This window comes from Patiria miniata, unplaced genomic scaffold (assembly GCF_015706575.1).
Source record: "Patiria miniata isolate m_02_andy unplaced genomic scaffold, ASM1570657v1 HiC_scaffold_22, whole genome shotgun sequence".
Taxonomy (NCBI): domain Eukaryota; kingdom Metazoa; phylum Echinodermata; class Asteroidea; order Valvatida; family Asterinidae; genus Patiria; species Patiria miniata.
The window spans coordinates 16,996,397-17,023,528 of NW_024037061.1; the positions used below are offsets into that span (position 1 = coordinate 16,996,397).

A 27,132-nucleotide genomic window follows, 5' to 3' on the forward strand; every position below is an offset into this window, starting at 1 on the left:
CCTTTAATTTTCAGCCTTTTCAGCCTAAATTACCCCATACACTAAAACTGAACCAATTTGAAGGGGGTGGGGTTGAAACTTTTAATTTTATTGTCTGATTTGTTGACACGGAAGGACCCTATTAATGACCTTATTTTGGAATGTGTGAGAGAATTGCAAATATGTAAATGTGAAGAAATATTTTGTATTTTAAATGAAGCTCTCCCCCCCCCCCCCCCCCCAAAAAAGAATAAAGACAACTCGGCAATAAAAAGAGAATTAAGATCAATTGGATCTGTACCTGTAATACCTGTGTAAGTTTTATTTGTGAGACTTGTTCAGTTCAGTTTTTTTTTCCACAGTACCAAAAAAAAATATCAATGACAATGACAATCTTATAGAGAATAGCAGAAAAACATTTTGAATAAAGTCGAAGATAAGCAAACAATAAGTATGGAAGATACTGTGGAGGGACTTAAAAAGAAGCAGAGCTTGTAAGCATGCGTGTGCATTGAGCCAAATGGGATTTTGTTATGTTAATTTGTTGTTTTGTTTAATTTTGGAGTCTTGTGAGTCTACTTGTAAATATGGATTTTCAGCTTGTAAATAAGCAAATGGAAAGCAGGAAATATTTTGATTAGATTTTCTACCTTGCACAAGCTTGAAGGTAATACACAAAATTTGCTTTTGCCATTACATTTCCAGAAATGGATAAATTTGGGGGTAAGTATCTTGAAGCAAGTAGTGTTACACTGACCTGTTTAAAGTTTTTTGTTCATAGATGCTTGAAAAACCAAGAAAAAATGCATTTCTTGAAGCCTGATCCCTGACCCTACTTCATACAAAACAGAGCAATTGGGAATTTTCAGGTCAGGAAACCAGACTAGCTTGCACCCATTCACGGATGTGTAAGCGATTCCAAACAAAATGCGGACTAACTAAATTTGGTACAATTGGAACATTTGGAAGCAGTTATTTTTTATAAACTCATTTTTGTCCAACAGTGGTCAGCCGACTTGGAAATTGATACAAAAATTCCCAGTTTTCTTGAAAATTACAGGTGCATTTTGTAATAATTTGGTAGTTTTGTATTGTGATGTTTGCAAATAAATTGTATATTATATTTTAAAGGTGAGCTGTGAGTTTGAAAGTCATCCACTTTAGAATGTGACAACAGAACAATTTCGATTTACTTTCAGTCACAGATGAATTACTTCAGGAAATTTAGAATTATTTGTTGGCCAACAATAATCCAGCTCTCGCAGGGTAGACTGGTTCCCGCCTCCCTCTTAGAATACATAATGTGGAGATTGGGAACCAGTCTACTCACAGGGTGGATTTGTTTGCGTGCGATAGCACCCAAATAAAAAAAAGCCCAAAACAGAAATAAACCAAAAACACATTTCTTTTCCTGTTGAGAAAAACAAACACAGGTCCAACTCCGTCCTGATAAAAAAGTTGAATTTTTTGAAGAACATATACAGTACATCTTCATATGTAGGATTCTAGTTTGTAACACAGCTACAAAACTATCGGTTTAAACAATAAAAACAGATATTTGAATGAAATAGTTTGTAATTGTTTAGGAACAACGGCTGATGGAGTCACAGGAAATATAAAAATAACCTCCCGCTATCATGATGTCATACATTCAGGTACTCTACCTGCACTTGCAAAGTAATACACTGGTTCAGTGCACAAGCTTAACATAAAGTGTATTGTTAACTCACAAGTATTTTGTATTTTGCCACTTCCTGGTGAGCTCCAACGTGTCAGCAATCGCAATATTTTCCACCAGATTCAACCTCGCAAATGACGAAACTTCAGAGGACATCTTTATAACAGTACACGTAAGTTTGATTGCTGGGTTCAGATTATCCAAACAGATGCAGAAGATGCATTCTGCAGATTGACAGTGTTTGTCATGGACAAGATTTTGGTCTACTTTTCTTTTTGCAGTAAATGGACAATAAGCCCGAAAGTTATGTATCACCAAATTTTGATAAAAGAAAACCTTGGAATTAGAAAGAATCTTCATTGTACATGGGCTTGGAGCTCTGTTCTAATTTACGATTGGTGGACTTCTCCATTTGGGTCATTCTATTCATCTGGGTCCACTTTTTGTCTGTCCCTGTTAGATCATTCTGATGCACTGATGAAGTTGTCCTCCAAAGAGTGATTATGAATAGCTAAATACCCACACAGTTAAAAAATAAAAAAAAACATTAGGAAGTCCTTCTTAATGACACTTGAATGGAAAATCATAGGACAGGCAAATGTCACACTCTGGACCCTAAATTTATAGAATGACCCATTAAAAAAAAAAAAGTACCTTTTCAAAATGGATAATAACAAGTCAGGAAATTAAATGTGCACTAAATTATGCCTCTGACCATGTATTTTCTTCAATGAGAAAGGTACATAAGTCATTATTCTGATAATCAAAGAGAAAAGAGTACATAGATGGGAAATAGAAATTTGATATTTTATCTCACATAAAAATGGTACAAGCTGAAATGAATGTAGACTATTGCCGCTGCTTTTTCACACACACACAAAACTGAAATTAGTGGCCACCATTCTAAAAGACTAGACTGATCAGTTGGCATACAAGCTTCTCATCTGAACTTTTACATGTGTGCCTAACAAGCAGTACAGTATCTGCACATTTGTGAAGGTCACCTAAACTCCATCAACTCGAACATTTCTTGCAGTAAAAGCGGAAGTTCAACATGAAATGACTATAAAGACCTCGGACAAAAGTTGCGAACATCATTAGGAGACTGCAATAGAATAAAAGCAAGGATTTTTACAAACGTTTTGCTGGAAACACTGAAGTTACTGTCCGTGATCAGGACACACTTCACAATAAGATGGCATCGACTACACCACAACCGATTTGGACAAGGAGAGGGGCTACAATTCTAGACAGACTGCAGGCCGACCAACAGATTGCAGAATGGATGCAAGGTAAATTTACATTTTAGAGGTAATCAAATGATTGGTTGCATATCTTAACAAACAAAACAAACAAAAACCCACCAATGTTTTATTTATTGAATTCTTCAACAACATTTGACTTATTTGCTGCCCTACAAAAATTTGGCTATCACAGGGAGGATTTAATTGTGCACAAAATGAAATCCCCTTTTAAATATAGAAAACCAGTAATTTTTACTTTAAGAGCGGGGGGGGGGGGGGGGGGGGCATTTATCTTTAACCAGAATAATGCTGGACGCATGTACATGATCTGGCAATGTATATCCCCAGGGGCGGATGATGGGTGATGTCATTTGTTCCCATGGGTTCGTTTCCAAATATTGATCTGGGGGTTCTCAAGTGAAAATGCTTTTTATCTTTCTGTTTGATTAAGATGCTGCCGAGTCTGTACTCTATCCAGGCACTCATCAGGAACAATCACCGTGGTCTCCACCAAACTCGCCTGTTTCTGCTCTGCCAGGAGAAATTACCGTCAGTGCTGTTAATAGTCCTACCTTTTTGAGCCATGCAGAAGGAAATGTTTTCATTTACACGACTGTCGTGTTGTGCACGAAAGGTAATTTTGTCTACAGTTTGCTTGAGAGTGAAAAGAATCAGGTCTATGGGATGAATGTGTTTTTTTTGCTTACAATTAAACGAAATAAAAAATAAGAACAAACAAAACCACGTACTAAAAAAACAGAAAATGTTTTTGCACTGTTCCAACTTCTTTTTTTTTTTAAGATGTAAGTTTCCGTTTGTGGAACATCTGGTTACACAAACTCAGACACACCAAGAAAGCAATTCTTTCTCAATACTTACATTTCTCAATACAAAAAAGAGCTGAAGCACGTAATGCGTTCTTCGGTGAATAGGGAAAAACAGCCTGCGTGGTGAGTGGGTGGATATTGTGAACGGGAAAGGTGAACAAGTTCAAATGTCCTTTGTAGTCAATGTGCCTCGGGAAACTCACACATCAAATAAACACACCCATTTCCTTATTTTTCAGTAAATTCTCACTGCCTTGCAATTATTTTTAAAACGTTTCCTGTTGCAACTATGCGTGTCCTTTTATGTCATGCTGTGTACACATAATATTTCAAAATGTCTGGGAAAAAAATGTGATGATGAAAATTTCACCCAAAACATAGATCTTAAACAGGGCCAGATACATTAGTTCTTGCAAGCCACAAAAGCAAAGTTATTCAAAAGTGCCAAGGTAGATTACTGAAATCTAATTGAAAATTTCACATTAAATACTACAAATTTAAGATGGCAATGCAACAACTGTTTTTGACACAATGCCAGTTGTGTTACTCACAGATTTCAACAGTGAGAAATATTTACATAAATTTGAATGTACAACTTCACTGAAGTTGTACATTCAAATTTATGAAAATATTTCTCACTGTTGAAATCTACAAGTGCCTATTTACACAAATTTAATCAGAATACTCATATACTGCACCATAGGGCAACTATTGGAAATACAGTTTCATATGTATATTAATATATTTGTTCTCTCTCTTTAATTTTGAAGATGGTCTGGACCAACTCCAATTAGGAGACACTGCAGGGGGTGAGAAGGCCCAGCTTCCTCACAGTGCAGCTGGATGCGAAAAGCTCACGGCAGAAGTGTTCAAATGGGAGGGAAAGACAGAAATAGAGACCTTTGGGACACAAGAGAGAGAATTTGGACTGGTGGATGACGTTGCAGCATTTGCCAACAATGAAATCATTGTACTGGACAGGGGCAACGCACTGTTGATTACTTTCTTACCGAGAAGCAAGGACATGCCTCTCTCGCAAAAGCTGCAACTACTTGGTCTTGTTAACCCATCCCACGTGTCAGTGACTACCAACGACCTTCTTGTCATTCTAGATTATCCTAAAGTCAAGATCTTCAACCGGGCATATCAACAGTGCCTCCATCACTTTCAGCCGGGACCAGATTTGCACAGCATTCCATCATGTCTTGCAGTGGACAAGAACCTGATAGCCGTGGGCTATGACGACAAGGAAAAGATATCCCTACACAACCTAAATGGATGCCTGATCAAAGTGCTGTCGGCTCCGATGATGGGCGAGCACCTGTCAATCCACAGGCAACAGTTTGTCTACATCAGCAGGGACAAGAAAAAGCTTCAAGCAGTCGACATAAATGGCAAGTCGATCTTTTCATCAGATATCCATGGCAACCCTTCTGACAGCCAAGCTCACGGTTTGTGTCACGACAGTGAGGGCGACATTTATGTTGCTGTGCACGCTGGTCGGCTAAAGGAAGGTGAAATACAGCATTTCAGTCCAGACGGCACCTACACTGGATGTGTGCATCGAGTGCGTGGCTACCCAGCTGGTATCGCATTCACACCAGCAAGTGATCTTGCTATAGCTGCCGAAAGAAGTGTCAAAATCTACCCCAGTGGGCCTACTATTCATCGGCAGAATGCCTTACGCAAATAAATTCTACTAACTAAACAATGGAGATGAAGTCTACTAAACATCCTCGCAGGATTCAGAATGTACAACAGAGCTCAAAAGACAACTTTAAAAGAACCAACCATAATTAATGTAGAATGCATAAATAAATACCTGCTGAATCAAGACATCTAGGAAGGGTAGAATCACGCCCTGGCCTAGGAAGATCTTATCCAATGTTGTGGCCATCTCTTGTAAATACATGTAAATTGACATTGAGCATGATATTCTTGATCTTTTGTACATTGTATTCAAACTTACTTGATTGTCGGAGCTCCTGTTGAATCAAGACATCCAGGAAGGGTAGAATCATGCCCTGGCCTAGGAAGATCTTATCCAATGTTGTGGCTATCTCCAATCGGTCAAGGGTCATGACCTCTTCGAGCATGCTCAGTGGAGTGGAACGGCACTGTCATACACAAGAGTAAAATTACGCTTAATTCAGACATGGCAGAAATTCACATCTGTGACATCATGTCTTTCTCCTAAGTCTCGCGGTGTGCATTTTTCATGAAATCAAATTGGCTTTGCATTGAATTTGTCTGAAATACAATAAAGCCTTTTCTAAATCATTATTATCTGATTTCACGTTGCCCTTGCAAGGCCTGTGGCATAATTTCTCTGTTGCCTGCAATGAAGGGTCTTTGACTTTCCTATGAAAGGGCCCACGTAATGTAATTTTGTTTAATGCAATCCTTGAAAATGCACCTTTGCTTTCACGTTATTTTCAATTATCATTTTGCCATTTTCAAGGATATTTTGGTGTTTTTGGTTTTTATGCTAATGTAAATTTCCATATTCATGAGCAAAAGTGTGATGTCATTTCAATGTTACGGCTATTTCAGTATCAAAAGTTGACAGTATTTGGGATGTTTTGCTGTCGTACATTTTCCTTTTTTTGGTGATTCATTGTGTAATTACATGGCAGTTTGCCAATGAACAAACTTTTCTGACAAACGTTTTCCATGAGCAAATTTTAAGGTTCGCAATTTGAACAGAAAACCCTTAAATTGAAGAGTGTCTTCCTAAAATGACATCACAACAACAGCGTCCTCAGTTATCAAGAAAAGCATGAAAATTTGTTTAAATGTTTAAAGAAGTGCACTTTTCAATAAAATCAACGAAAAGGGATGTCAAATACATGTACTTTTCATTCATTTAAGAGGAACTGAACAGGGATGTGATTGGTCTGTGACAAAAGAGCCTGAAAATTGTATGCACGAAGTGCAAACTCCGACGAGCATGAAGTGCGAAGCCACTACGGGGTGGGCCGGGTCCAGGTTCTGCTTAAGGGCCCCAGGAAATTTTGGATTCTAGATGCTCTGTGGTGCAATCTGAGGCGATTACTGGGTACTTTCCACTAGCAACTGTCCATTGGAAAGTTGCTAAAAATGTGTTCATCGGGGAAAAATTAATCTCATGGAGCCTTTAAAAGCATGTTTTAGAAGCATGCTATCTCACAGATTATTTCAGCTGCCGAGGGTGTGTTTGCGAAAGGATTACCGTAGTGCGTAGATTCTACCAACTATTTTTACAGACTGTGGGTCCCATGTACAGTGTTTATAGGGACAACCATTGGTCATGACACATGAGTGGATGTCAGTATTTGCTTAGCACTGAAAGCAGAAGCTCTCTGGCTACAATGCAGGGTGCATTCCATTAGCTTTCCTGGGCCCAGTTTACAGCCTTGGCCACTCAAGTGGCATTTATCAAAACAGGGTTTGCCCTGTTTGCCCTGCGTGAGCTACAAAGATGGCCTCGCGTAGCTCTCAAAGGCAACTGCGACAAACCCTGTTTTTTTTTAGTCGGGCAGTGACAGGATTGCATCTGAAGACATGCTAATTGCAACTCAAGAAGCCCACAGTATACCAAGACGTTGAAAATGTCAAACAGAAACAAAGGGACCACAAATCCGTTTTTTTTAGTCTGTATATGCACCTACAATTGCTGTTCTTGTAGTTGGACAGCAGGTAATCCAGTCAGACATCATTCCATAATGATTACAAATGAGGAAAAAGCAGGTGATCTTGGACGTTAAAATTCTGTGACTGGTTGACCTTTGACATTTACCTGTGTGAGGATCTCAAGTGGGTAGAACCCTCTGTACTGATGAGGTCACACTATGGGGCTACGAAACCGTTCGCTACAAAATCATCGCCCCCACCAGGTTCCCATAAGAAAGCACACGTGTATACAAAGTGTGACGTCATCAGTACAGAGGCTACTTTGAACACTGAATTTCCTGCCAAGATCTGTGGTATTGGTCTATGTACCCTCCGAGGTATGAAACACCTTCCATGCATGGTGACGATTTAAGATTTTAGGCTTTGCATGGTGGAGTATCGATATCGTTTCGGTTTGCGGTAACACCATGTGGTAATAACTACTGCTCAGTAGATAGTTAGTTCTGAAAAAGAACTTGTTCAGCTTATTATCAACTTTTGCTACGTATTTTTAGTTCTGATAAGAACAGTCTTGCTTTAAAAGAACTTGTCTAGAACTAAAACTACTTAGGAAAAGTTGATAATAAGCAGGACAAGTTCTTTTTCAGAACTAATTATATAACCGACATACAGATCCTTGTCATTTGATTGGTGAAACTTACATCACGTCATATCCGTTATTACTCCCATTCACGCCAGGGCTCAAAAAGTCCTATTCGCCCATGGGGAATGGGAAATACTATTGAACAGTTAGGATTGTTCTTGTTCCGAGACGCGGCATTTGTGTGCAAATGCATGCTGGTGTGCGCGATCAGCATTGCGCGTAGCGCGTATCGTTCCAAAGAGCCAGCGCTACAGAGTTGGGTTCAAACATTTTCCTGAAGGGGTGGATTGAAAGAGAGAAATACATTTCCCATCAATTTTGTAGTTAAATAAAAGTTCAAATATATATCAAATAGCAATGATTTATATGTCAGTTATATAAAACAAGTATTGAGTGGCTTTAAATTGTGAAATTGGAGGAATATTATCGCTCGGTAAAATCTGGACTTTTCCAGTTCACTCGGCTTTGCCTCATGACATGGACAAGTCGAGATTTTACTTTGCGATAACATTCCTCTCATTTCACTCTGAGCCACTCAACATTTGTTTAATATCTACTGAGCAGTAGTTATTACCACATGGCGTTACCGCAAACTAAAACGATGACGATGATTGTTCCACATTGATTACCCTCTTACCTCGGTGTCCTGTACAGATTCAACAAGCAGGTCCACTAAGGGCTGATAATACTGAGACGGTAGGATTCTCTCCTCGCTGTAACGGGCTCGTATGCGTATGGACCCCAGATTCTTGCTGTCAGTCAAAGAAAAAAAGATTGTAATTGTAATAAAGTCCCTTCAGATCCATGAGATCAATATGTTTATGTTTGTTTTGTTCTGTTTTGGTATTTGTAAGGGAGGGAGGGTTGGTTGCTGGGAAGGAGGATTGGAATGATGAGGCTTAAGAACAGGATTTACACTTAAACCCAGTACAATTAGAATTTTCAACTGATTACTAAGATGGTACCGACTAAATCTCAAGAAAGTTGTAAGCCAGCTATTAATGCTCCTTATACAAATGGGGAGTTTACATCTTGGCAAGATGTGTGCACATAGCTCAAGTTGAAGAATGTATTAATGACATGCAATGCAAGCTTCACTCTTCCACAGTAATAATTCCACAACAACTTTCAATCCGTGAAATGTCATTTGTACAGGACCGTCATTTCCCAGGAAAAAGAGAACTGGAGCCGGATACGAACATGAACAATTTCTCCTCTGTACAGACATTTCTCAACGGTCATGCACTGTACTTTGGCTCGTTTACATGCAAAAACGATAGAGGCCTTTGCGACACCCGTCTATTAGTAGAGAAGACAGCCGAGCCTCAAAGGCCTGTATCATTTCCCAGAAATACGAGGAATTGGAGCCCGATACGAATATGACAAATTTCTCCTCCATACAGACATTTCTCAACGGTCGTGCACTGTACCCCGACTTGTTCACATCGAAAAGATAAAGGCCTTCGAGACACCCGTCTATTAATAGAGAAGAGCCTGATACGAACATGACAAATTTCTCCTCCTTACAGACATTTCTCAAAGGTCGTGCACTGCACCCGGACTCGTTTACATCTAAAACGATAAAGGCTTTCCAGACACCCGTCTATTAGAGAAGAGCCCGATACAAACATGACAAATTTCTCCTCCTTACAGACATTTCTCAACGGTTGTGCACTGTACCCCAACTCGTTTTCATCTAAAAGATAAAGGCCTTCCAGACACCCGTCTATTAGTAGAGAAGACGGCCGAGCCTCAAAGGCCTGTATCATTTCCCAGAAATAAGAGGAATTGGAACCCGATCTGAACATGACAAATTTCTCCTCCTTACAGACATTTCTCAAAGGTCGTGCACTGTACCCCGAATCGTTTACATCTAAAAGATATAGGCCTTCGAGACACCCGTCTATTAGTAGAGAAGATGGGCAAGCCTAGAAGGCCTGTATCATTTCCCAGAATAAGAGGAATTGGAACCCGATACGAACATGACAAATTTCTCCTCCTTACAGACATTTCTCAAAGGTCGTGCACTGTACCCCGACTCATTTACATCTAAAAGATAAAGGCCTTCAAGACACCTGTCTATTAGTAGAGAAGACAGCCGAGCCTCAAAGGCCTGTATCATTTCCCAGAAATAAGAGGAATTGGAGCCCGATACCAACATGACAAATTTCTCCTCCTTACAGACATTTCTCAAAGGTCGTGCACTGTACCCCGACTCGTTTTCATCTAAAAGATAAAGGCTTTTGAGACACCCGTCTATTAGTAGAGAAGAGCCCGATACGAACATGACAAATTTCTCCTCCTTACAGACATTTCTCAATGGTAGTGCACTGTACCCGGACTCGATTACATCTAAAAAGATAAAGGCCTTAGAGACACCCGTCTATTAGTAGAGAAGAGCCCGATACGAACATGACAAATAACTCCTCCATACAGACATTTCTCAATGGTTGTGCACTGAACCCCGACTCGTTTACGTGCAAAACGATAAAGGCCTTTGAGACACCCGTCTATTAGTAGAGAAGATGGCCGAGCCTCAAAGGCCTGTATCATTTCCCAGAAATAAGAGGAATTGGAGCCCAATACGAACATGACAAATTTCTCCTCCATACAGACCTTTCTCAAAGGTCGTGCACTGTACCCCGACTCGTTTACATCTAAAAGCTAAAGACCTTTGAGACACCCGTCTATTAGTAGAGAAAAGCCCAATACGAACATGACAAATATCTCCTCCATACAGACATTTCTCAACGGTAGTGCACTGTACCCCGGCTCGTTTACGTGCAAAAATGATAAAGGCCTTTGAGACACCCGTCTATTGGTAGAGAAGACGGGCGAGCCTCGAAGGCCTGTATCATTTCCCAGAAATAAGAGGAATTGGAACCCGATACCAACATGACAAATTTCTCCTCCTTACAGACATTTCTCAAAGGTCGTGCACTGTACCCCGACTCGTTTTCATCTAAAAGATAAAGGCCTTCGAGACACCCGTCTATTAATAGAGAAGAGCCTGATATGAACATGACAAATTTCTCCTCCTTACAGACATTTCTCAACGGTCGTGCACTGTATCCCGACTCGTTTACATGCAAACACGATAACGGCAACCGAGACACCCGTCTATTAGTAGAGAAAACGGCCGAGCCTCAAAGGCCTGTATCATTTCCCAGAAATACGAGGAATTGGAGCCCGATACGAATATGACAAATTTCTCCTCCATACAGACATTTCTCAAAGGTCGTGCACTGTACCCGGACTCGTTTTCATCTAAAAGATAAAGGCCTTCGAGACACCCGTCTATTAGTAGAGAAGAGCCTGATATGAACATGACAAATAACTCCTCCATACAGACATTTCTCAATGGTTGTGCACTGAACCCCGACTCGTTTACGTGCAAAACGATACAGGCCTTTGAGACACCCGTCTATTAGTAGAGAAGACGGCCGAGCCTAGAAGGCCTGTATCATTTCCCAGAAATAAGAGGAATTGGAACCCGATACGAACATGACAAATTTCTCCTCCTTACAGACATTTTTTAATGGTCGTGGACTGTACCCCGACTCATTTACATCTAAAAGATAAAGGCCTTCAAGACACCTGTCTATTAGTAGAGAAGAGCCCGATACGAACATGACAAATTTCTCCTCCTTACAGACATTTCTCCAGGTTCGTGCACTGTACCCCGACTCGTTCACATCTAAAAGATAAGGCCTTCAAGACATCCGTCTATTAGTAGAGCAGACGGTGAGCCTTGAAGGCCCGTATTGTTTTGTAAATGAGTACGGGTACAGTGCTCGACTGTTTAGAAATATCTGTACGGAGGAGAAATTGTTCATGTTCGTATCGGGCTCCAGTTCCTCTTATTTCTGGGAAATGATGGCCCTGTGCGAACGACAATTCGTGGATTGGCATAATGTAAGTAGTTCCTACCAAATAAATGCACTTTCAGCTCAGAAAACGGCACGGATGGAAAAGACAAATAGAAAGTCTGACCGTTGATGGCGGTAGCAAAATGAAGGGGGAGGGGGGGGGGGGCTGGACACCTTCTGGCTAATTGAGCCCACTTCAAATAATCATAAAAAAATCTCACAATCTCCAAGTGTTTGAGACACACATCAAATTAAAGCTTGTCATCTTTTTACATTTTCTGTTCAATTTTTTTGAAGGTTAACCATGATTTTTGGTAGAAAATTCCATCCAAAGATGATCACCCCTAAAAGTAGTCCTGAAGCCCGTCGCCATTTTGAAAAAGGATGCCTACGCTCCATTGCAAAATAGAGCAATTTTAGGGCTTAGGTTTATCCGAATTTCACAAAAAAAAGAGCTCGCAGTCCTCTTCACGGCTCCCACCTTTCTTTTTGACAAACCGTCGTGTCCCACAAAATGCACTAATACCAGAGAATTTCAGGTCAAGCAAATCATGATTAGTAGGCAAATCGTAGGCAATTTCGGGCCTATTAACTGGCCTGCACCCTTGAGGCGATGTTCAAAGCAGACAATCTTGGACACTAATGGACAACAGATGGTGCTCTTGCCAACAAAAGGGATTCATGGGCGATGATGTCCCTCCAACACCTACCTTCTAGTGACGCTCATGGTGGTTCATTTGATGACTATTAAAGGTAGGTGCCAACTGAGAACAATTATTTGGATGGGGGGGGGGGGTGTTACACTCTCCCTTCCAAGACATGCCTGGTTCACATCATCCCTAAATCAGGCCCAGGTTTGAGAGGAGATATCAGCCAAATCTAATCAGTCATAAATATTTATTTTTGTTTAATCGAGAACGAACCTCGCCTCCAAGTCTCTCTCTTTCTCCGGCCTGGGGTCCAGTCTCAGCCACCGTCGCACCGTCCTCCCAACGGGAAGTTCCGACACCGTCAACGACGCGCGCCCCATGAAGTCGTCATCCCCCACCCGGTCCCAATCCCACACCGTGATGTCAACAACAGCGCCCTCTAGTGACTCGGGTAGTGTCAGGGTAAACGTCTCGTGCCATCTGGGGAAACGTGTCTTCTTGATGGTCTACATTTTTCAGGAAGGAGAGAAAAAATAGCTTTTGAAATCATACGATTTGTCATATTAACCCTTTTCTTACCATGCATGGGCAACTTTTGTTGACAAGAAACTACCCTGTAGGCCTGCTGTTTACCATAGGTGACTTCAGTTGACGAGGAAACCATTCTCCGAACACCCACAACACATCTATATTCAATGCTCTTCAAGAAACTGGTATATTAGTATGTTTTTCCGCCCACACACCAACCATTTATCAGCTGAAAGAGTCTTTTCGGACTGTTTAAATTGTGTAAGTTAAGGAGAATACACAAGAAAGTATGGATTCATGATTTAAGAATTCATGAGGCGCGAAGCGCCGAGTGAATTTCGTAAACTAAGAATCCACACTTACAAGTGTATTCTCTGACTTTGTCCAGTAAGTGGAGATGAAAAGACTTGCATATCTCCTGTACTCGAGTCGTGGTCATTTAGGGTAATTTACAAGGGAGATTTTAGAGGCTCTTATACGTAAACAAGCATTGTGGCGTGTTTAGCATGTGTATCGCCACGCCGGTACAACCAAGTCATTTTGTGTGTAGGCTCCTTACGTCAACATACGACGATTTTCTTTCTGACTTAAAGTAGTTTTTGCAGTGACGGCGGAGAATCTGACAGTGAAGATGCATCGGTACTTACGGAAGGAATGTTTTCATGCAGACAATCCTATTAATGCTCATTAAGGAGAACAATTGTCTGCCATGTTCAAAGTAAGGATTCACAATTCCGAATCCACATTTTACTATTCGTCATTTCGAATCCACACTTTGTGACCAGTGTATCGGATTTGTAGTTCCGAATCCACACTGTTAAAAATATTGTTACGTCATAGCAATGGTTTAATTTATTCTTAGGGTTACCATTATGAAAATGTGAAAAAAACTGCTTCAGAATTATCCATGCAAAATTTAAAATATGGAGTGCCATTTGGTCAATCAACAAAGTGGTGTGGAGAGGGTTTAAGGTAATACTTAAAAGTAAGGGTTACACTTTAAAGCAGCACACCTGTGTCACAAAATTCCTTCAATCTAAACACTTCAAAAGAAGAAGAAAGAGCTTCCTCACTTACATTGTACCTTCTCCTACTTAATAAAATCCACATTTTGACCATGCAACCGCTAACTTGAAAGAGGCACTGTTCACTTTTCTTCCCCCACTGCTCAATGTGAACATATTTGCATTGTCATCTGCATGCACGGCCTCCAAGTGTGTCAACAAGTGAGCCAGAGTCGGTTATTCCGTACCATGCGTCGCGCTGATTAAAGGGCTTGGTGCTATGTTGTGTTATTAATTTATTCCGAGTCAAATTTTGTATGGTACACAGTCTGAAAGGCCTTTCACACTATCCAAAATCTCTGTGTTGGACCCGGATCTATCCAATACGGACGTTTTGTGAATCCCTCTCGCACTAGCTAGAATCAGGGGTGTGAGTGACCACTGATAAAAAAATAGCTGAAAACAGCTGAAAAAGGTGGTAAAAAAGCTGAACTTTGGAAATCTGCTATACTTTTGTACACAGCAAGTGAGAGAAAAAAGCTGAAATCCAAAACAAAAAAAGCTGAAATCAGCTTTTAAGCTGAGATTTCACACCCCTGTAGAATCCAACAGCTTCTAAACGGGTCCGGCCCTCTACACAGGTAAAATTCAACCCTGGTTGGGAGGCCCATAAGAGCTCTACCCAGGTAGAAAATGCAAAATCTACAGCCCATTCTTATACAATCTGGTTTAGTGTGAACAGTATGCTTTTTTCCTGCTCATGTTTGATGGTGATGGATCCGGATATGCTTATTGTGGACCCATGTTGATTCAGCACAGGTTGGCAAGACGATAGTCTGAAAAGGCCTTGTTGTAGAGACGGAATTGTACACTCTAGTGAAGTGGTCTGGCAGTTGTGGAGTTCGACCCACAAGTTCGACCCGGACAAGACGATAGTCTGAAAAGCCCTTGTGGTAGAGAAGGAATTGTAGGCTCTAGTGTCGTGGTCTAGTGCCAAGGTGCATGGGTTCGAACCCTGATGGGGAACATGGTGCTTGTGTCCTTGGGCAATACACTTTACTACAACTGCCTCTCTCCACCCAGGAGTGCGAACGGGTACCTGTGAGGGTAGAGACCAGATTGTGTTGATCCCTGCCGAACAGAAGTGGTTCCATGGCCTGATAAACGGGGTAATAACTGACCTAGCTTTATTGGAAAGCACTGTATAAGCAACACCCATTACTATTATTACTTCAAAACTGACAGCGTACATTTAAGTGATCAATTTTGTCTGGGGACTTTTTCTGTCTTGTTTCACCCTCTTCAGTATAAATGCCAAAAAAAGTGTCAGCTTACAGCTTGCCATAGCTTTTGTAGATTATACATTACCATGCTATTGACTGCTGTGCAATGACAGTGACATGCAACAAATGGATATATGGCAAGCTGTGGACTGCTTCAGATCGCAAACGTAATAAATTGCCACTCCTACAAGCAAGCCTTCAGAGTACCCGACTATCTCTACAGGATATCTTACCCTCGTGTCAAATTTCTGCTCCTCAAATGTTAATCTTGCAAACGGATCGGATGACCCCGTCTTGTCTTTGACAGCCAGATCCCTGATGAAAGGACGATAAAAACCATCTGTCTTGAACAAATCTGCACAGCTTAAAATCACTGAGAGGCCGACAGAGCAAAACACGTCGGCGACTGTATTTCTGGCCAATGGGACGCGGTCACAGTTCGTAATATATTGTTCTTTAGTGCAATACTTTTGAGGGGACGGGAACAAGACAAGAAAAGTGGTCAGGTGAAATAAATAGCCGAGATGGGCTCCTCAAAGGTTGAACTTTAATTAAAATCTTTTCATTTGTGACTCAATGAATATCCATTTCAAAATCAGTGTTCATTTCGGGTAAGACGAGGAGGTGGATGGGTAAAATGACGCTGGGACTGAATTTCAAAAGGTTTCAGTCAAGAAAGATTTGGAGGAATTCATTCTCCTTACTCAACCTTTCCTTTTCTTGGGACTGTGATATTGAAGCTAAATTTATGGAGTAACTTAAAACCATGCAGGCGAGTTCATCATATTTCTCATAACCCATTCGACCCTCTCAACAGGATCAAAATGATCATTGACATTTTAATGAAAATGAAATCTCAATGATTTATTGGAAACTGGGGGGGGGGGGAGACCAAAGCAAAATTTCTTTCACATGTGGATATTTGACGTTACCCGCAAAGCCTCTTGAGTTGAACACACAACAAAATTACCTTTTTCTCCTCAAGGAATTTTTTTCATATTTCTGGATACTTGACAACAGCAATATAGAAAACTCCAGGATTTGTAGGTTTCTCAAATATCAAAGGGCCCATGTCATGTTTATTTTAAACAAACTTGAAAATGCACCTTGTGTTCCATTACACATATCCTTATTTTCAATTTGCCATTTTTATAAGTATTTTTGTCCTTTTTTTGTTTTTATGCCAATGCAAATTTATTCCATATTCATGAGCAAAAGTATGTCATTTCAGGCAGAAACCTCAATGTTACAGCTATTTCAGTACCAAAACTTGTCAGAATTTTAGATATTTCGCTTTTTTAAATTTATTTCTTTGGTGATTCGTTGTTGTTTTAGAACATGACAGTTAGCCAATGAGCAAAATTTTCTCACAAATATTTTCAAAGAGCAAATATTTGGGTTCACAATTTGAACAGAAAACCTCTAATAATAAGTGAAAGTGTCTGCCTGAAATGACATTAGAGCAACAGCGCCCTCATTTGTCAGGAAAAGCATGGGAAATTTTAAATGTTTCAAAACTCTTCAATAAAGTTAACCAAAATGGAATGCCAACTATACATTAAATCAAGAGGAGTAGAAAGTTGCACAAAATACCTTCCCAAGTACGATTCACGTCATAAGCCCTTTAAAGAGTCCTCTCCCCTCAAAGTCCGAGTGCATTTGTTTTACCTTGCTTCTAGCAGTTCAATCTTGAGGTTCTTGCGACCTCCTTCAGCTTCCAGCAAAGTGGCTTCAATGTGGATCTCCCCCTGCACCTCGGTATCTCGGTCCACCTTGACCAGTTGGAGCCATTTCTCTAAACCTGGTGCAGAAAAGAGCAGGGCAAAGTTGAACATGTTTTGAAATTGACATGGACTGACAAGCTTTTTGACCTGCAAATTGTTCATTTTGTTATAAATGGAAGAAAAGAGGTGAATTTCATACCAGTAGTTCTTTACTGGTGTATTTTGTGGGAAAAGCAGTAAGTGTTGCCTAGATCATTTTCTCATATCTATCAAACATAATTTGCACTGTACAATTTGTAGATGAATTTAACATTTGCATTCATTTTTTTTTTACATTTTTTTTCTTATAACTTGAAATGTATGGGCAAATGGGGAGGAGGGAGGGGTTCAGCTCTCAATAAGCTCTCAATAAGTGCAGGCCCAGAGATGGAAACATGCTTTCAAAAACAAATGCATAACCTTATAAATATGCGACATGTATTTATTTCAGATCCTCATGTCAGATTTTAATCTTCAAATCAGAATCCTTCAAAAAAATACTAAAGTTGCTCTATTAGCAAAAAAATTATTCCTCTCGATTCCCTAGAGGCGGGAGATAAATGGATCCCAACATCTTATTATACATCTCAGGCTAACGCCTACAATCTAGTTAGGTATGTCTTGTCGAGGGCGAGACTTAATCACCCCCTCAAAATCAGTCCAGCGTTTAAATCCACTGATTAGATCAGTGTTAGGAAGGTGCATCCATGCACTTAACTACCGGAGTATGGTAGACATCATCAAAGGATTCGGGGGGGGGGGGGGGTGGCTAGAGGCTGATGGGATTAAATTGAATTTCCTTGAGACGATGGATTTGGGCAGACCACCTGACAAATATTGACTTCTGCGGTGACTGTATGATCGGAATTGAGTTCTAACCCTGCTTGCAAAAAAATGTTATTACTGATAATTTTCTTTGCTCAAACATGAATCTTCCGCAAGCCTGGACTATATCGTTATAATTATAAACTAAATTTTCAACTAATTGTTCACGCATAATCATTGATAAACCATCCGAAGTAGCATGTAGCTGGCATTCTTCACGGTTGTTTCATAGGTTTTTTTCCTGGCATTTGGAATAATTGAGAGTAAGGCCAAAAAAAAAGTCTCCGGTTTCTGGTATGTGCCCGCATCGCCGTAGCCATGCCCTTCGGCAAAATCAAAAAGTTTTTTTTCAAAATACATGTAAGATGATGTCTCAAAACTGCCAAACTCACTAGTTTGACTGGAATCCTGCTGCTGCACAATTTTAACGTGTTTTTAGATGGTGTTACGATCAAGTGTAAACTTTATGTGGCCTCTCTGGGCTTCAATACATTTTGCACTAAATTTGGTCGGGCACCATTTGCAGTCATCAGCCGACATTTGAAGGGAAAAAAAGAAAAAAAAAATTTTTTTTAAAAAGCCGCGTCGCCGCACCACTTTTGGGGCAAGCTCCATACCAGAAACCGGAGACTTTTTTGGGCCTAAAGAAGTACAGAGAGCAGTAAATCTAACAGATATTTGCATTAAGCAAGTTATATGTGCTATGGCATTGTTAACTTTTTTGGGGGGGGTTGTTCCCAAGGGGAGGGTAACCCCAAACCTCCTCCCCGTTTCTACGCCAATGATTGTTAAGTTCTACAAGAAATAAACACCACTCACAAGGATTCGTGTTGAATGAGGTCTGTATGCATATTGAAGTATCAATTACATATAACGTATCCCCAAGGGAGTTATTCAGCACAGTGCATGAAGAGATGAAAATGTTTGTATAAAAAATTAAAAAAGTAACAAAGCAGGACGAAAGAGTCAACCTTAAATATATTTTGGTCATTTCATAAAGTTGGGGTCCACTTTTTTTCCTCTCCCTATTAGTATTACATAGATCTGACATCTATGATTTTATAATTCTGATGCACTCCTTAATTAATGCAGTCATCCTCCATGAGCGATTATACACTCAACCTAAAAAGAAAGTCCCCCCTCCCACTACTTTTTTGTCTAACTCAAAAACTACTGCGCACATCTTGCTCAAATTACGACTAATCAGTACAGAAATTCCTTAACAAGTGTGAACCACAACTTTTTTCAGTATCATTTGTCATCAATTGCATAATTTTGTACACATTATCACTGTTTTGGGCCAAATAAAGAGTATGGCTGGATTGCTAAGGAATTTCTGTACTGATTAGTCGTTATTTGAGCGAGAGGTGCTCAGTAGTTTTTGAGTTAGACAAAAAGTTTGGAAGGGAGGACTTTTTTTTTTGGTTGAGTGCTTATATTTAGCAATCTATCTACCTTTTTTTTTAATCGTTTGAAGTCATTCTTAATGATACTTGAATTGCAATTTACACAAAGTAACAGGGACAGGCAAAATGTCACAATTTGGCCCTAAATTTATAGATTGACCCATTTAGATTTTACAAATATAAGTTACACAAGCCCACACCCCTGTACAAAAAAACCCTGGAATACAGCAGTTACAAAATCACCTCTTGCGGTTTTTTGCAGGATTTCTTTATCCACTGACACCTTGCCGATGATATCATCTTCACTGTGGGAGGAAGAAAAAAAAACATCAAAAGGTCACAGGTAAGCTGGCTCGATCTTCCAGGCTTATACTGGGGATTTCAACCCACGTAATGAAGGGAAAAGAAGGAGGAAAAAAACAGAATTGTTTTCTTGAGTATTTTTCGCCTGGTTTGACTTCAGGCTGCTGTCCCTGCAGTAATTGCTGGTTGTTTGCGTTGAAATAATAGTTTTGGCAGTGGCGCTTTTTGCAGTACACAATGCCACAGGGTACAACAAACGAGTGCCGTTTTGATTAGCTGTTTGGCTACAGGCTATTATTGAATTTTCCGCAAAACAAATTTTCCATATTGCACAGACGTAGGGTGTGAAAAATGGCTAGCGTGGGCGAAATATTGCAGTTTTGATATTATGATAAACAAGTAAGCTATAACAAACAAGTTAAAGGGAATATACAACATTTGCAAATATCGAAAAATAAAACTACCAAGTTTTTACGAAACGCCTTACTAGGATGTTGGTAAATGACAGTCTAAAGCATCCTGTAAAATTATGGCACCTGGTGCAAGTCATTTTCAAGAAAATGGCATTTTTATATACATTTCCAACGATGGTCGGCCGACCACCGTTGGAAAAACCTAACTATTTTTCAACTACAGCTCCAAATTTACAATTTTTTTCAGTCCAAATTTTGTTTGCTATTGGTTACATGTTCTTGAACGGGTGCAGGCCAGCTGGACTGGTTCCCTTACCTTACAATTTTCCGACATCTATAAATTGATCCATTTCATCTTTAGTGGAGTCAGGGAACCAGACTACTTAAACATTTTTGTTTTTCTTGGTTTTTCAAGCATTTTCGAACACAAAACTTCAAACATGTCAGTTAAACAATATTTGATCTATTATACTAAGCCCTCAAATAGTTCATTTCTGAAAATTACAGCAAAAGCCAATGATGTACATTCCCTTTAAGAAATTCATAATAGTTCAAGTACATGTATTTACAAATATAAGATTTGAAGGTTTAAATGGTGAAGATAGCAATAAAATGAAGATTTACGATAAGCACCATGTAACAAATCTCTTTTGTGAGTTTGGGAGATTCTGAAAAGAACCACCTGGGGGAAATTCAACGTTTCAGACAGTATAACAGGTAGAGTATACTGCCCAAAACGTTGAGTTTCCCCTGATTCTTTTCAGAATCTCACAAACTCACAAAAGAGATTTGTCACACGGTGCTACCGTAAATCTTAATAACATTTTAAACAAGATAAGATACTCTAATTAAAAAACAAACAAACAAAATGTGACCGAGCAATCACAGTGAAAAATAAACAGAGAGATCAAAATCTGAATATAAGGGCTGTCCATTTTAGACAACTTGAAGGATTTTCTTTTAAAGAAGCTTTTTTTTTTTTGGAGTCTCGGATGTGCTGGGGGATCCGATTTCATTCTTTGGGACCTGCGATGGAAGATGCTTTGTCACTTGTATCGTTTGTGCTTATTGTCACATGCAAATGGGATGTATCAGATGAAGACCTATCAAGTTGTGAACAAACTTCAGAAATAGTCCCGTGAAATTTAATGACCCCAAAACGAAGCTGAGTAGAAGTTAAAGAGATTGTGGAATGCTCGAAGATATTTCTGTAATTTTTCGGGTATATGTAGGTGTGATGAAATAAAAATGACTATTGTTTCTGTCATAAAATGAGTACAAAAGGTACTTTTGAGAGCTGTTTTTCAAGTCCTGTCACGCCTGTTTCAACCCGAACGTGCAATTTGTGTAAAAGTCGTCGTTGCGGGCAGCAAACAAAACACAGTAAATCGTGACGTAATAAACAGAACTCCCGATGCAGAGTAGCATAAACGAGTCCTGTTTATTGCGTCACGATTTAGTGTGTTTTGTTTGCTGCCCGCAACGACGACTTTTACACAAATGGCACGTTCGGGTCGAAACAGGACCTGAAAAATAGCTCTCAAAAGTAACCTTTGTACTCATTTCGTGACAGAAACAATAGTCGTTTATATTTCATCACACATTCGGCTACATATACCCAAAAAATGACGGAAATGTCTTCGAGCATTCCACAACCTCTTTAATGAGTAGGCCTGATAAATTTGTACAGATTTCAGTATAAGTTGTAAATGCTGGGACATGATGTTGTAAATGAATTGTCAACAAAGGGACAGAAAATAACCAAAACATAGAGTTTGATGATTAAATCACATCGGGGCATTTGATTAACAAAGATAAATAACTGAAACGGATTCGAACCTCTAACCTTCGAAACATTGTACCTCTGCTTTTAACTACACTGAATATCCTGACGCTTTCAGTCTCCCAATTTGCATATAAATGTGTTTACTTTTGTGATGGAAGCCAGAAACACGACACCCCATCCATATCCACTTAAGGCCATGGATCACACCCAAACTCAAGATTCTAGCACCAGTGACCATTAAAGGAAACTTCTGTGGATTATCTGTGACCTTCACCTTTGAAATATGACTCATTTGAATATGTACCATATGAAACGCTAGATTTTGGCAATTCCGGGATAAGCATACTCTTATGCAAACCATGGGAGTGGCAGGCTAATTAGTCACTCACATACACATTTTTTTTGTATTTCCAATAATGGAACCACTGTGAGAATGGATACATTGCTCATGGAGATTCAATTCCAATCAGTTTTTAGTCGAACCGAGATGACAATTCTCTGGTAAAGTAAAGTATGGTGCAGGGGCGACAACCCGGGGGGGGGGGGGGGGGGATACACGTACCGGTATATCTCCCGATATATGGGCTATTTGGGTTCCCCCACCCCCCCCCCAAACCTTTTTTTGTGAAATGAAACAAGAAAAGGCAGATTTTGAGGTGTTTTGGGGAACTACCCAACAACCAAAATGTGTTGAATAGTACTGAAAAAGGGAGGACCATTTTGATTTAAGGTTAATTGGTGTTTACAAGTAAACATAACATGTACATCTGTATGGGCACGGAGGAATAAGATCACATGGGGTATAATTGATAATTTCAAAAAAAGGTAAAAAAAAACATTGCAACGGCTGCATAAACGCCCTTCCAAACTGTCAAGCCGCCTCCTTCAAGAGGATATCCCTAAGGCCTATCTCTCTCATTCGTCCTCGTCTCCACACTTGTCAAGGCAAACTGCCACCAGCCCGTACAAGAAACGGAAGGATTTAGTACATTAGCCAGACATGCCCACGCATCAGAGGAGGCCGATACCTCGCTGTCAGCGTGAAGTGTGACAGAGAAGCCTAGGCAAAAAAAACAGTTCTGCTTCCGATTACATGGCATTTGAAAATAGGGTAGGTAGGTAGGGAATTTTTTTATTTGGGGGGGGGGGGGCCAATTTTTTGTGCACAATCATATGGAGGCGACTGCCTGTAGTCAAGGGTAAAAAGTAGAAATTGATGGTTTTCTGGTTTTTTTCTCCTTTTCTCATAAAAAATTTAGGGTAGAATAGGGTAGGTAGGGAAACCGGAAGCAGAACTATTTTGTTTTTTGGTTTTTTTTGGCTTTACTGATCTGAAAAATTACTCATGAACACATCCCATCTTCCACTGGATGTTAGCTGGCAGAAACAGCCACTGAAATTGCCCACAGATCAAATGCTAGACCAATTACTGTCAATTAAAAAAATCTAATTTTTTTTTTTTTTTGGGGGGGGGGGGAAAAAAACTTGAACACTCTCTCCTTCCTCTTACATGTCCATTTTCAGATGTCAATACAGAAATGTGTGGATGTGAAAAAAGTGTTGGAAGATCATTCAACAGATTAACAACTAATGACACACCTGTCAAAACGTTTAAAGGATGTTTGCTGTGTTTGTAAAAGTTTAAGCATACCACTCTGGAGAACAGTATACATGTAGTTATTGGGCAAGGGAACCACATTTTGAGGCTCTGATCAGTAAAACTGTCAATGATTCAAGAAAAAAATTAACAAACTCCCGTTAGTATTACACTGTATTTTTTCCTGATGAATATATGCAGACCCATACAGTGCTAGGGCCGGACAGTCCTGGGCAGAATAGACCCTATGCGTAGCAGCCATCTTTAGTAGGTAATGCCTGTGTTTTGCTGGGATATAGGCCTGTACATGAGTGAACCTTTTGTGCATTCATTGTTAATGAATTAAAATAACAAAATATGATGGCGGCTACATATAAGGTCTCGAGGGAGTAACAGACAGGGTGGTTTGAGGCATATTTATATGTAATATGCCTTTCTATAGAAATAAACTGTACCAAAGCGGCACTACCCTTCCCGACGGTACATGTCACTTAGAGATTTTGGAATCCTCTCAGAAGATGGAAAAATACTCCTCACCCTAGAATGGTGTAAGAGTCCTTAATATTTAAAATTAAAACAACACATTAAATACAATTTTAAACAATTTTTTACATAAAAAAGGATAATAAATTTCTATAGACAAATCCGGCAGCAGCCATTTTCTGCGGTGACACCAGGCTCGCGCGAGCCGTGCTCAGGTAGTAGTACACACGCACCCTGGGATCCTTCAACCAATAGGAATACCAAAATGCATGTGTGCTCATCTTTAACAACGCATGCAGCATGTGCATGAGCGTAACACCACCGCAGTAAAAGCTTCTAATTCTGGTCACCGGATTTCAGTATAGACATTAACTAGAATATTTTATTCTGTAGAAACAACTTTCTGTTCCCAGTACTTCCTCTATCCTACCTGACCGTATCTTCATCAAAGACGTAAACTGAGAGATTTTGAAAGCCTCCGGGAAGATGGAAAAAGTACTCCTCGCCCCAGAACGGTGTCAAAGTCTTCCAGACAGTGGCAGTCCTAAATAGACAGGGACAGAAGGAGCAAAAAGAGATAAGTAATGGCAAAACAGAGCCCGAGGATAAATGAGAGACAAAGGTTGTGGAGATGTCGGTTGATTGATCGCCACTAGTGACCCTATCTTTGCAATCATCAAGAACACATCAACTGTGTGTACACATGGTGCTCACAGCTCGATAAGGTTTTGGTAAGTACAGGCAAGATGTCCTCATAAGGTCAGGCAAAGCCTGGGCCCAATTCCCATGGATGTGCTGTACCATTAGCGAAAAATCCCTGCTTACTGTAGCAAAAAAATTCTGTAATATCGGCAGAAATGTATTTCACAGGTTAGCTAGGAATTATGGCTTAGGGGTATGCATACATTCTTTAAAGGGAATGTACATCATTGGCTTATGCTTTAATTTTCAGAAATGAACTATTTGAGGGGTTAGTATAATAGATCAAATTATTGTTACACTGACATGTTTGAAGTTTTGTTTTCGAAAATGCTGGAAAAACCAAGAAAAACAAAAATGTTCAAGTAGTCTGGTTCCCTGACTCTACTGAAGTTGAAATGGATCAATTTACAGATGCCGGAAAATTGTACGCTAAGAGAACCAGTCTAGCTGACCTGCACCCATTCACGAACATAAAACCAATTAGCAAACAAAATTGGACTGAAAAAAATGGTAAATTTGGAGCAGTAGTGAAAAATAGTTAGGTTTTTCCTACGGTGGTCAGCCGACCACCGTTGGAAATGTAAACAAAATATAATTTTTTTGAAAATGACTTCACACCAGGTGCCATAATTTTACAGGATGCTTTAGACTGTCATCTACCAACATCCTGTAAGGTATTTCGTAAAAACTTGGTCATTTTATTTTTCGATGTTTGCAAATGTTGTATTTTCCCTTTAACTAAAGGATTCTGGGCTTACAGGGTTAAGCAGAGAAATGTTCTGCTAGCGCGGTTAGCACAATACGGTGATTGTGAGCGTGGAATTCTGAGGTGAGCAGAGTTATGATGACTCTGCTTACCGTTAACCAAAAATCCCTGCTTAAATGAAGCCGCAAATTATGTGCTTACTGTAAGCGTATTTCACGGGTTAGCTAGGAATTTTCACTCCTGCGCATGCGTACATCCTGTAACTAACTATTCTAGTGCTTACAGGTTTAGGCAAAAAAAAAAAATATGTCGGTCTCTGGTCAGCGCGCGCATCGATTTTAATCATGCACCATCAACTTTTTTTTCCTTCAAATTGTCTGCGGTAGCTACAGCAGCACCCTCTATTGCCGCACCTCCTCAAATTTTTGTACCAAGGAATGGGGAAATTGTACCAAGGCAAATGATGGAGGGCACCAATGCAAATTATGGAGGTCCCCAATGTATATGAGGACACAACAAAAGCAAAATAGTACCCACCTTATCTGTACAATCCAAGCTTAAAAAAAACAAAAAAACGCATCGCCGCATCAATTCCGAAGCTTTGGTCTGACCAGAGACCGAATATTTTTTTTTTTTTGGCCTTAGCACAATTTGTTTCTGCTAGCGCTGTTAGCACAAAATGGTGATCATAAGCACGGAAGTTTGTGGTTAGCAGAGCCATGAAATTGTTTATTGGTTCCAAAAAAAAAAAATCCTTTTTTTTTTTAGGGTTGAAGACACCCAATTTTGAAAAAGTAGCTTTTCTTGTAAAAAAAAAAAAAAAAAAAAAAAATTCATTTTGGAAAAATTATGGAAAAATTGAAAAATTCAAACGGAGAGCACAGGGAGCAATTTTGAAGAAGTTCCAATAAAAACTGAAGGTTATTATATATACAACATGTACTTTTATAATCAAGTCCAAAGAGTGTCCAGTGGAAGAGTTCCATAATTACATGTGCATGTAGATCAGCTTTTAATCCTCCCTATAATTTTGGACACATCTTAAACCAGGACTGGGCACTTAACATTCTCTGCCTCAAACCTGCAAATCTTATGTACATGTACAATGTAGCAGTGTATCTGCATCTACATACATTTTTACAAGAAAAAATCTGGTATACTTGGATGTATACTGTCCATGGGGAATACAAAGACTGTCACTATAGTAGCATCCCACTTGAAACTGTCCATGCTTGAAAGCTCTACTGCATAGTTGGCTTGTAACATATCATGATGAGTATGTTATCAAATACTGCAACAGATGTCATCGTGGTATGTGTTACTGTAAGGTACCGCATTTCCATAAAAAAAAACATGCCTACTCTTTTTGTATTAGATCCCATGAGGAATATAAACTATTACTTACTGGAAATAGTGTCGATACATATTATCTGGCGAGCCAAATTGAAACTTCAACTGCACGTACATGTACAAGCTCGCACAATGCTTATTAGTCAGTGGCAAGCGGGAAACAATAACACAAATTCAAGGAGGTACCCAACAAAATTGTTGACAAAACTTCTACGTATTGAGCAAGCAACAAAGTACAAAATCTTTTGGATTGCAACTTGTTTTATGGGTTTCTTTTTATGTTTGAGGATGTAAGATAATGTTTAGCCGTGCACTATTTGAAGATTTTTGAAGAAACCACACATTTTCCTCCTTCTGTAATCATTAGCCTAAGTCTGAGGTGACAGTACAGTGGTCCACAAATTGTATCATTCATCTGTTGTACTCATGTTAGGACTTAATCGATAATCCTTTTTTTTTAATTACTTGGACCCTTATCCTT

General features: G+C 39.6%; 2 protein-coding genes across 2 annotated transcripts in view; one reads left to right on the forward strand and one right to left on the reverse strand.

The window, feature by feature from the left end:
• Positions 1–4,439: 4,439 nt before the first annotated feature.
• LOC119730592 lies at positions 4,440–5,702 on the forward strand. The gene has a single exon (XM_038203574.1). It carries the CDS (start codon positions 4,753–4,755, stop codon positions 5,419–5,421), a length of 669 nt encoding a protein of 222 aa, XP_038059502.1. The 5' UTR covers positions 4,440–4,752; the 3' UTR covers positions 5,422–5,702.
• The window catches only part of LOC119730132 (rasGAP-activating-like protein 1), a 45,114-nt gene continuing 23,587 nt past the window's right edge, over positions 5,606–27,132 (reverse strand). Inside the window, exons 3-9 of the mRNA XM_038202905.1 lie at positions 24,324–24,437; positions 19,555–19,616; positions 16,986–17,118; positions 15,551–15,632; positions 12,776–13,008; positions 8,621–8,735; positions 5,606–5,845 (exon numbers count right to left, since the gene is read on the reverse strand). Of these exons, the coding sequence (XP_038058833.1) occupies positions 5,606–5,845; positions 8,621–8,735; positions 12,776–13,008; positions 15,551–15,632; positions 16,986–17,118; positions 19,555–19,616; positions 24,324–24,437 (979 nt within the window). The remainder of the gene's footprint in view (positions 5,846–8,620; positions 8,736–12,775; positions 13,009–15,550; positions 15,633–16,985; positions 17,119–19,554; positions 19,617–24,323; positions 24,438–27,132) is intronic.